General features: G+C 29.0%; 2 protein-coding genes across 2 annotated transcripts in view; both read left to right on the forward strand.

Annotated features, from left to right (window-relative positions):
• Positions 1–12,563, forward strand: part of LOC113403950 (ell-associated factor Eaf) — a 100,072-nt gene that overhangs the window by 67,408 nt on the left and 20,101 nt on the right. The gene's annotated exons all lie outside the window — the stretch shown is intronic.
• The window catches only part of LOC113404128 (dnaJ homolog subfamily C member 10-like), a 61,125-nt gene that overhangs the window by 41,401 nt on the left and 7,161 nt on the right, over positions 1–12,563 (forward strand). The window contains exons 9-17 of the mRNA XM_026644906.2: positions 168–268; positions 845–1,000; positions 1,208–1,416; positions 9,110–9,266; positions 9,849–10,062; positions 10,385–10,497; positions 10,585–10,680; positions 10,756–10,953; positions 11,943–12,131. Of these exons, the coding sequence (XP_026500691.2) occupies positions 168–268; positions 845–1,000; positions 1,208–1,416; positions 9,110–9,266; positions 9,849–10,062; positions 10,385–10,497; positions 10,585–10,680; positions 10,756–10,953; positions 11,943–12,131 (1,433 nt within the window). The remainder of the gene's footprint in view (positions 1–167; positions 269–844; positions 1,001–1,207; positions 1,417–9,109; positions 9,267–9,848; positions 10,063–10,384; positions 10,498–10,584; positions 10,681–10,755; positions 10,954–11,942; positions 12,132–12,563) is intronic.

Below are 12,563 nucleotides of genomic sequence, written 5' to 3' on the forward strand. Positions count from 1 at the left end.
TTGGGTTCACATAACGAGCTCAAGAGCCATCCATCTTAAAACTCACGTCATATAACCCATTTATTTGTCTATCTCAATATCTGTCTGTCTATCATTTTAGTCAAAATTTTGACAATAGTCGAACTAAAAAGTTTCATTTAGATTGTTTGTAATATTGTGTTTTACAGTTCCAGATGAGTTACCCGTGTTAAAGAAGGAAAGTTTTAATAACTGGTATAACCTCAGGACGTACTATGCTGCTACATTAGTAACCAGTATACCTTTACAGGTAACAACTAAAATGGTCTAAATGTATAAAAATAATAAATATTTAGTCTTATACTTATATTGTTTTTAAATCGTTTAAAAAATTATAAATAACATTACAATTAGCGATTATATGTTAATAATCTTTGATATGTCATATAATTAAAATAAAAATGTACAAGGAAAAAATAAAAATGTAAATGTCAGCGCCATATAGTTAAATTAGCCATTCAATAAAACCCCTAGGTAATTAACTAACACAGTGCAATTCATTGAATAGAGCCAGTTTTTATAACATACTTCAAATATTATTAAAAAAAAAAAAAAAAACAGTAGATTCAAACGATCTTATTTGACGAACGGAAGATCAACTTGCTGACGTCTAACAGGCCGCTTTTTCAACGGCGCCGCTAATAAAGTAGCTAGGTGTTTCGTTGAATGGTTAATTTAACCTTTTGGCTGCAACATAAATACCAGATTGAAATGCAGACATATTTATTAAAGTTATGAATAACAAGGTGGAATAATTATAATAACTACGGCATAAAAATTATGTTCGGATATTATTTTTGATATATTTTCTTGTTTGATTTTCCAGATCTCATTTAGTATTGTCTACTCAGCACCATCGTACCTCCTATCCGGTCAGCCGACAGAACTATGGCGGTTTGCCATGTTTGTATTAGTTCTAGCTAATGTCACTCTGCTGGCTGATGCCATAGGAAATCTCATAGGCACGTGTGTACAAGCCATTGTAAGTACTAAATTGTATTTATAAACTTTTCTCATTGCAGATTTAGAGAATCTTCTTAACCTTGCTAGAAGAATTCATCTTGGTAGAGACCAATATTGGACTTAGACAAAACTTTCGAATTTGCTCAATACATTAAAAACTTGTTTGCTCTTGTTAGGCATATTCAATATTCTACTTCAAAGCTCTTTTATACGATGTTTTTTTCAGAACGGGACATTTTTTGGTGCTATCACAACGTGTGCTATGATCGTCTTCGCGGGATTTCTGGTGTTGACGTCACACATGTCACCTCTTATGCAGTACCTATCTTTCATCTCGTTCCTCAAGTACGTCTTTGAGGCCCTCGCTCTCTCGGTCTACGCGTACAATAGGGCGCCTCTTGATTGCCCAGAGAGCGAACTGTATTGTCATATGAAGTAAGAACTTAATGTGTCAACCTTTTTTGTAAAATATATTTAAGACAGGCCATCATAACATTGGAATTTTGACCATAAAAGTCGTGTATTTTTCTGTTTTAATTGGATGGTAACTTGTAACGTTAAAATAGGGTGTGTGGGTATTGACGAGTAAAGAGTCAATAAAAAAAAATTTTTAAATTTCATTGAGGCAAAAAAAATTAAAAAATCGGTAGAGTTGGAAAAGTTTTTAAACTAAACAAATCCTCAAAAGAAAGTGCTCCGGAAGTAAGATAAATTATTTTAACATTACAAATAGATTTACAAAAACAGCTATGTTCAAAAATATTTTATTCAAAAAAAATGAAAATGTAATTTTCTTATAATATTCTAAATTTAATTGTTAACATAATCGGGCGCCAGGATGTTTACATCCGTTTAAATTAAGCTTAAACAAATATTTACCAAATGTAAAAAAAAAATTTAAAGTTCAATAAAAATATTTGAATACATGTCAAAATTCAACTTCAGTTAAAATTATTCAAAATTGACAATTAAGTCAAGTTTATCAACTGGATTAAACCAAATGTCTAAATAATTATAAATTAATTTAAACAGTACTTTCAAATAGTGAAAAATTATGTTTGAATAAAGTTTCAATAATGTTTCGATAAGGTTTGAATAAAGTTTGAATAAGGTTTAAATGAGGTTTGAATGCCAATTTTTTTATAAATGTAAATAAATTTCTAATTAAATCTTGCGCGGTTAAGTTTCGGCGAAAATAAATATGTAAAAATTACATACCAAGATCCAGTAATATAAATTAGTGTGATAAAATTTTACTTCCTTAAAAGTTTCCAAAAATCCATCTTCACCAAGTAAACTTCATATTATAAGTTTCCCAGAAGTAAACTTCTATTTAAATCTTCAAAATATCCAACGAAATGAAGTTGAAATTTTCCTCGAAAAGCGTTGAAATATCCAATCGAAGATGATGCCAAAGAAAATAATTCCCGTAAATTACTCAAGATAATCATCCCAGTAAATAACTGAAGAGATTAATCCATGAAATAATTGAAGAAAATAAATGACGAAAAGTACCGTAGAAAAATAGCTTTGAAAAATAATGTTGAAAAATAACTTTGAAAAATAACTTTGAAAAATAATGTTGAAAAATAACTTTGAAAAATAATGTTGAAAAATAACTTTGAAAAATAAATGTAAAAGGAGAAATAATTCTGATTAGAATCTATAACAAATTTCGAAATCCTATAGTTTTTACTTTAATATTCCAAACGACTTACCCGGTCAATCCCGGTTATTTTTCACAATTAACAAAATGCATCATGGGAAATATTCTAAAAATACCCTGTAAAGAACCACAATCGTTGTTACGACACAGTACAATTCGAATAAATTCAAATTTCGAAGAAAGATTCAAAACTTACCACGAGGCGACAAATATCAGAATTAATTTCGATAATCCGACATGGATTTACTTCCAATTCTTCAAAATAGAACTCACTGTCCATTTTCAACAATATTCAAAGTTTAAAACAAAATAAAAGTTATAAAAACTTCGAGAATAAATTAGCGTCACATTTCGACTCAAAAAGCGGAAGCAAAGTGAAGCTTTAGACAAATGTCAAAGATCATCTCAAAGATAATATAAAGATAATAAATTACAGTTACTTCGGAAATGCATAATGCATAAAAAGTACATTTTTATTTCAAATGTCAAAATTAGCGGTAATTTCAAATTACGCGTAAACATAACCTTATAAATTGTTGTCAAAGTCAATTGATAGATGACATCCAATATCTTATGTTAGAAATTCAATAATTTTGTTTAATTTATTTTAAAAGAATGTAAACATGTAACGTGCGCCAAAATTACGTTACAAACTAAAAAAGCCTTCAACATTTAAAGGGCCTATTAGATACACCTATGCACAAAATAAACAATCGACATTCTAAACTCTTTCTATCGAGCACTTATGAATAGCCTTTTCCCAAATTAATTTTAATGTTAAAGCTAACCTAACTGCTTGGAAGTAGATCTCACTGAGAACTAACGGAACCGAGTTTTTACCTTTCACGACAACGCGACGACAATTGGCAAAACAAATTACAAACATCTTACCAAAATCATAAAAAATTTAACCATAACATTCGCAATCATTAAAATTAAAAATGTTCAAAGTTGTTTAACATTATTTCGCACTGTTGCAGGTACCCAAAGGAGATAATCAAAGAAATGGGTTTTAAGCAAGATAATTTCTGGACGAACATATTTATCCTAGTTGTGGAACTAATCATATTGAGGATAATAGTTTACTTCACATTACGGAGAAAAGTTACCAAATCGAAATAGATTTAAAATGTAATTAATTAAATTGCAGTGATACATTATAAGTTTATTATATATATTTGTATTTAAATTAATCAGTAATCTGAAACCTAAACGACTATATTATACGTATATGTAAAATATTTATTTATTTCAATTTAATGTTTATGGGTATGGACTGTAAAAAAATGAAAATAAAATAGCTATGTAAGAAGCAATTGAAAATTATAAAATATACAAATGTATTCCTAACAGTAAGAGGTTAGGTTAAGGTTAATTAGAACCTACACTTTGGGTCGTATGGAAATATAAATATGCTTTAAAGAATCAATATGTGTTGAATATTTGTATTTTTTATATTATATATAGAATAGTTTATTTAATTACAGTAACGTGTGACGTGACGTATTAAGAATAGTAACGGAACTTGTTTTAAAATAGCATTAGCTGTTTCTATAGGTTTAGACAATTGTGGGGAAAAGGCATACTGAGTTTTTTTTTAAATAGTTAACAAAATTATTTAGACATTAAAATATTAAAGACTTGTAAGAGTACTTTATCAGATTATAAAAAACAAAAGGCAGATGGAACGCGTGCACCAAACTGTGATGAACGCATTTCGCCATGTGCGTAAAAGTTTTGAAATAAATAACCCACACATTAGTCAAGGTGACCGGCTATCTATTAAACATGACAATGTCTTAATTTTAAAGTAATATGAATTTCATCATTATTTGATCGCACACAAGTATTTCTGCATAACTTTTATTAATAAGCGATGATGTGCGATTTGCATACATCGCGACTCTGCTGTGTGATGCATTTAATATTTGTCACGAAAAACGTGAAATGAAATGAACGAAAGAAATGTATATATTTCTATAAAAGTAAGATAGGATTCAATAATTTTGTGATAATTATTAAAAAAAATATATTCAAGAGGGTTTATCTGTTTACCGTCGATACGTAAATGCTTAGAAAAAGAATATCTATTATCATTGATAGTTTCTTATCAGTAAGTGATCTATATAAAATCTATAATAAAATAAGTATAATTAAAAATTATATGAAGATGCTCTCTCCACCAACTAGTATTAGAGCAGCGTGGTGAAATGTGATCCAAACTTCTCAAAAAGTGAGGCCCTAACTCACCTTATATATTTATGGGCTTGTAACTTTTATGAGGATAACAGTAAAGGGCGATATAAGGATTTCAACTCATATAGGATTTCAATTCATATAGCGATATTTTGAAAATAGTAAGCAACGCTCTCTTCCGTATTCGATCTATCAAGATTTTTAAGTAAACTAACTGTTACTCGCGGCTTTGCTCACGTTTAAAGGATTGGTCGTCAGGTGTTATACGTTAAAAAGTAGGCTGTGTTCTTCCTTGGAGTTCAAGCTTTCTTCAGACCAAACATCTAAATCACTTCAGTGGATTAGCGCGTGAAAGAGCAACAGACAGACAGAATTACTTTCGCATTTATAAAATTAGTATAGATATATTAGATTAATAAATAAACAGCCTTTATAAATTTGTCTTTTAATTTAAACAACTTGATATTATAGCACAGGCAAAAATATACTAAATACTTATTACAATTTATTCTACATAATATTTTAATGTGTTTACAAGATGGATAAATACTTGAGACCTGATCGCTTAGATATTGATCCCTCCAATAGTTCTGCAGCGAAACATTGGGAACATTGGAAAAGGGCATTCGAGAGTTTTCTATCGGCTTCTGATTTTTCTCACATGTCAGAAAAGGTACTGACTTCTTATAAAAAACTTGATTTACTTATAAATCATGTATCTTCTAATATATATACATCCATCAGTGTTCCACGTATGAAACAGCAATAGCTATATGGGATAAAATATTTATAAAACCCAAAAATATAATTTTTGCAAGACATGCTCTAGCAACAAGAAAATAACAAATTGAATAGTCGATAGACAATTATTTACAGGCATTAAAACAATTAGCAAAAGACTGTGATTTTAAAAATGTTGATGCAGAAACAAATAGAAACGATAACATACGCGATGCATTTATTTCTGGAATACAATCTAATAAAATAAGACAACGTCTCCTTGAAAATTTAGACTTATCACTCGATGACACTTACAATCAAGCCTTGTCTCTAGAGGGAGCAGAAATTAGTTCTCAGTAGTATAATATCAGCGTAAATGCTATTCAAAAGAATAAATCTAGAGATAATAGTATGTTTGTTCGACCAAAATCATCTGAATATGATAGTAGAAAAAGTTCTTCAGAAGCAACTAATTATAAACGGAAATGCTTTTTTTGTGGTGACCGTATTCATATTCGCAAAAATTGCCCTGCACTAGATGTAACTTGCCAAATGTGTGGTAAGTAAGGCCACTTTGCTAACGTTTGTCGCAGTAAAATATGTAATATTTCGGCAACAATTCAACAATTCGAATTATCTGCATGCATAGTAGCTGCTTCTCCAAGCTCGTTAAAAAAAGCAACGTTGCCTGCCTACATAAAGGGAATTCGAGCACACGCGTTAATTGATACTGGAAGCTCAGTGAGCTTTATTAATGATAATTTTTTTAAGCTTTGTGGATTAAAGAAATTGCCTAGTAATCAAACTATTTCTATGGCATCGACTAATTTCACATCACTAGTTGATGGAAATCACGATTACGATGACTTAAATTTATTGATTGTAAAAAATCTTCGTGATGATTTAATTATAGGTCACGATATACTTGAAAAACATTCATTTTTAGAATTTTCTTTTGGAGAGCCTAAAGATCCGATAATAGTTTGTAATGTAGCAGAAGCGTCAATTCCTGCCGTTCCTTTATTTGCAAATATATCTGCCGACTGTAAGCCGATAGCAATAAAGTCTGGCCGATTTAGTCAAGATGACAAACAATTTATTATTCAAGAAATTAGAAAGCTTTTAGCTGAGGTTATCATTGAAGAGAGTTCTTCGCCCTGGCGAGCTCAGGTCTTAATAACAAAAAATGAAAATCATAAAAAACGTCTTGTTATAGACTATTCACTAACAATAAATAAATATACGCAAATGGATGCATATCCGCTTCCTAATATAGAAGAAATGATTTCTCAAGTATCGAAATATTTTTTCTTTAGCACAATAGATTTACAAAATGCCTATCACCAAATACCGATACTTGCTAAAGAAAAACAATATACAGCTTTCGAAGCAGATGGAAATCTGTATCAATTTCGACGTATTCCCTTTGGAGTTACTAATGGCGTTTTCGAGCAAGAATAACTCAAAGATACATTTGCCTACTTAGACGACATTACTGTTTGTGGTAAGACATTAACCGAACATAATGAAAATTTAGAATTTTTTTTAGCTGCAGCTAGAAAGTATGGTCTCACTATTAACAAGGATAAAAGCAAATTCTCTCAAACAACGATAAATATTTTAGGATATAATATTAAAGATCAAGTTATAAGACCCGATGCTGATCGCCTTTGACTTCTAACGTCTTTACCACCACCAAACGATTACGTATGAAAACAATGTGAAATCATGGATGACATCGGAAATCTTTGAAAGATGATTGCGAGACTGGGACGCCGAATTAAAAGCAAACAATAAGAAAGTTCTACTTTTAGTTGATAATTGTCCAGCTCATCCAGCTGTTACGAATCTAAAGTTCATTAAACTTGTGTTCTTACCACCAAATGTTACATCTGTACTGCAACCTATGGTAATAGTAAGTGCAGACCAAGGTGTAATAAGATGTTTAAAATCTCATTATAGAAGAATTGAAAAAGTGTTAAAGTTAATACAAAACCTTGACAGTAATAATCAGAACAGCTTTACGGTTCTTGATGCCATCTTGATGATATCAGAAGCATGGGTAAAAGTTTCACAGAAAACTATAGCTAACTGCTTTAGACAAGCAGGTTTTAAAGATCTCCCAACAGTAACCTCAGATTACGTGACTGACGATGACGAAGAGGACAACATTTCTTTATTCCAATTAGCCCAAAATTTTCGACCTGCTTTATCTACTACTGCAGCAAACGAGTTCCTTGATGTAGATAGGTCTATTGCGACCTGTGCACCGGCTACGGAAGATGATATTGTACGAGAAGTTCGAGAAGTTCAAGAAGAAAATGACGAACAGGACGACTCTGAAGAACAATTTACAGTGCCAACTTTAAATGATGGTCTCAATGCTGTTAGTGTATTATGCAAAATTGTTCTTTTTTATGAACAGTTTCACGTGCAGGAAAATTATAACAATACGCTGATTAAACTCGAACCTGAATTACAAACTGTATATATAAGACAGAAGTGTTCCAAATAAACAAAAATTACAGATTTTATGCATACAGGAAAATTACATTGTTTTTTTCTTAATATTAATTTTAATAAACGTTTTGATTGAAATAAACGAAATATAATTTAATTTCATACATTAACATATTTTGCCTATTAATACCTATGACCAACACGTTAAATAATACCACTTCATTAAAAAATAAGTATCACCGGTTGTTACGACTATCGGTTTTTACGACTAAATATGAGTAGTCCCTTCAATGTCATTATAACAGATTTTGACTGTACTTGTAGTAATAAAAATAAACATGGTAATTTAAAATCTTATTTTAAAATTTTCTTTAAATTTTATGCACCATAAAAGATGTGTTTAATATGAAGTATATTTATGTATACATTTGTCATAAAAACCCGCAAAAATTAATTTAAAGTTAACATATCGGCAAATTCATATTTTTTCCTTTAATACTAATATTCTACGCATGTTGCATAGAAACCACCACTAAAACCACGATTATTTTAATTCTATTGATTTTTTTTATTTATTGACCAAAATCGATAATCGATACTTCATATCAATAAATTCAACGATAATTAAGATGTTACGCTCTAGCAATCACTGATTCAAAAATTGAATAAATAAACATTTTTATTTGTGTTTTAACCTTTTTATATAAAAATAATGTAAATATAGAAATAAAATAATAAAGATATGGCAGTATAGTGTATCACCTTAGCTATTCCCAAGGAGAAAGAATTAAAAAAACATAGTTGTCAAAAGCAAAATTAAAGAATTAAGTTCAACTTTCAAAATTCAATAACACTTCTCCATTCTCAAAAAAATCCTAATTCCTAAATGGGAAAACAATATTCTCGAAAGTAATTTACTATTAACCTATGTAGCGTAAGCGCATAATATAATATTTTTTAATATTTCAATTCCTACATAATTACAGCATAAATCAAAAATGTAAGTACAAAAACTAAAAAACTTAGTGGAAATTATAAAATGGAATTATTGTGTAAATATGGTGTTTTTCTGTTATGATTTTTCAGGCTTAAGTTTATTCTAGTCCTATTGATATTAACCAAAAGTGCAATGACCGATGTTTCGTACTATGAACTATTAGGGGTAGCCAAAGGAGCATCAACACAAGAGATAAAACAGGCGTACAAAAAGCTGGCTGTGAAACTACATCCTGATAAAAATTCTGTGAGTAGAGAAAATTAATTATAATTAAATAATTTTATAGAAAAATCATAATTTGCTTCAAAAATTTAAATTAAATCTTTAATAACATTTGTTTTATATATTTAATTGATTTATTAAAAGTTTTTCCATAACAACTATGGCTTTTCTTTTTAAAGTATCCATATTATATCCATATTTTATATTTGAAGTACAAAATGTATTAAAATTCTAGTTTTTCTTAGAAGTTTATGTATAAAATTGTGCATGTGTTTTGTAACTTGTGTGGGCAGTATGTGGGTGAACACTAGATATTGCATGTTCTTGTACTCTTATGAAACATAATACAAAATCCGTTAAAGTGTAATCAGGTCACTTATCTTAGAAGCTTGATGAATTGGTGCTGATAAAATATTTAATAAAGAATTGACACAGAAAACTCAATCTAAACACATTAACTTAAAGTTTATTCTCAAAACTAAACAACTTCATAGAAATAAAAGCAATGATAAATATAATTATATAATTTAAAAATATTAAATTCATATTAAGAATCTAGCTGTGTGACATTTATAAACATTTTTTTTTACTATTATTTTCATGTAGGACAAAGGTGAACAGAAGAAATTCCTTGAAATCACGGAGGCTTATGAAACTCTAAAGGATCCTCAGAAAAGACACAAATATGATTTATATGGATCACAACAATCATATACTAGGAAATATGATTACCATTCACAAAGTGAATACAATGATTTGTATTTCAATGGACTATATCATGAGGATCCATTTGTTAAAACATTATCTGCAGATGGTTTCTGTATGTATAATTTAAACTGTTTTCAACTTTTTTTTATATTATCTCTTGTCTCAAATTGACTATTGTACTATTGTTTACCAACTTCGGCTAAAATGTAGGCTCTCTGTTTTGTCCCACTAAGTTTCAACTTATGTTAAAATTATGTTATATAAAATTATGAAGTACATAAATAGATTAATGAACTATACATATATGCAGACAATTATATTAATATACCTAGAATATCCCTTTCTGAATAATTCATTAAAATAATGCATATTATTTTTTAACAAATAGTTAATCTCTGTATCCATGTTTTCGTTATTATGACTTTTTTTTTCAGATTCATATTTGGGTGAAGGATTATGCTTCATTAATTTTTATTCTCCATTCTGTCCTCCGTGTCAAAATTTAGCCAAACACTGGAAAAATTTGGCTAAAGTTTATGAGAGAATCGTAAGCTCTTATGTTACTGTTTAGTTTAGTTACAGACTCATTTATTATACTATTTAAAATAATACATGTCATTAATGTCTATTTTAGATAAATGTAGGAGCTGTAAACTGCAAGTATTATAATTCATTTTGTTACAATAATATGAGGATTGGTAGTTATCCTACACTTCTGTTTTATCCTAATGTAAGTATGTGTTTAAATTATACCATGCACTTATTTTTTTAAATTCCAATTTTAAGTATTCTTTTTTTAAATCAGGGCAAGACTGGAAATTATCTTCGTTATAATGGTGCCCATACATTTGATGCTCTAGAAGATTTCATAATCAAATTTGTGCGCAGTAGAGTCCATGTGGGCACAATAACTCAAGTTTTGAACACTGATAAACCTATTTTATATGTTTTAAATGAAGATAATATAGGTAAAAACGCAATTTTGAGAATTGCTTACCATCTTGTAAGTATAAAACACATATATAACCTTACACTGTCCAAAAAATCACAACAATTTCATACATTAGCATTGTTTTAAAATGTTTTTAATCTTTATCTTGAAAAAAAAAAACTAAAAGATTAGCGACAACATGTTTAGCATTTTACAGAGACTATTTAATATGTTTCTCTAAATTAACAATTGCTTCTGACAATTCATACAAAATAAATAACTTAGGCTTTCCCTACAATTTGTAATTTATTAATTAACTACTGACTTTCTTATCCACTTGGTATTAATAGCTCTTAGCAATAAATTCAATAGTTCTTAAGTGTTTTTATATAAGATTTTAAATTAACATGGTTATTTTTATTACCATCAGTATTTAAAATGGGATATTTACCATGTTTTTTATTTTTATTTGGTGGAGCTCGATATTTCGACATTATCTACGAATGTCTCGTGAACAACATGTAAAAAAAGTATCAATTAAAATCTATTTTTTTCTTCTGATTTATAAAAACGAATAAACACTGGTTAGTTGTCAATATTAAAACAATAATTATCGGTCCAAATTTAAAAATGCGAGACGGAAAAAGATATTATTACAATATTTTTTTGATTTTTTTTCCCACAAAAATACCTTAAAAACAAAAAAAATCGTTATGAAACTTGTCCTGCAGATTATTTTAAAAACATAACCGTTTTCTTAGCTCTCCAAAAATGTATAACAACTAGGAACTTATTTCAAAACAACCGAAATAAAATGACCACAAAGGACGCTTTTTTTAAATACATTTTTGAAGTTACATTTTTAACTTATTTTGAAAAAATCTAAAAAACGTGATAGCTCAAAAATGGTTCACTTTTGCATCATGCATATAGGGGTTAAAATTATTGCAAATAGTTGCCCCTATCACCTCCTAACGGGAATACGTCGAATTACCAATAACCCTGTATATTAAAATGAAATTACAGTAATTTTTTTATTAGTTCATTAAATTTTTTTTCAGAATGGTCTCGCCACTGTGGTCATAGCTGAAAATATTCGGCAACGTATAAGCAATAACCCCGAAACAGTAATTGTGTTCAAATACAATAAGAATCATAAAGAGATATCAAGCATGGATGAAAAGGAAATTATCCAAGAAGTTGTCGAAATGCTTCCAAAAATAGAGGAAATTGGATTGAAAACTTTACAGGTAAGCATTTAAATCTAAGCAATAGGTATATCAGCATAATCTCTCTATAATCATCTAAATTAACTATAAAAGATTAGTAGACAAACTTTTTGGTGTAGAATTCGATTCAAATGTATTTGCATATTTAGATGATTTAATAGCAATTTCTAGTGATTTTCAAACTCATTTAACATTGTTAAGTAAAATTTATCATAAATTTAAAGACTGGTTGGCTGGTTTAACTATAAATTTGAAAATATGAATAATTGTAATGTTGAAAGATGAGATTATTGATTGAGTAATGTGTCAACAAAAAAATATTCTTGAGGCAAAGTAAAAAAAATTGGTAGAGTTGGAAATGTTTTTAAACTGAACTGAACAAATCCTTAAAAGAAAGTGCTCCGGAAGTCAAATAAATTATTTCAACACCACAAATAGATTTACACATACAGA

Source organism: Vanessa tameamea, chromosome 10 (assembly GCF_037043105.1).
Source record: "Vanessa tameamea isolate UH-Manoa-2023 chromosome 10, ilVanTame1 primary haplotype, whole genome shotgun sequence".
NCBI lineage: Eukaryota > Metazoa > Arthropoda > Insecta > Lepidoptera > Nymphalidae > Vanessa > Vanessa tameamea.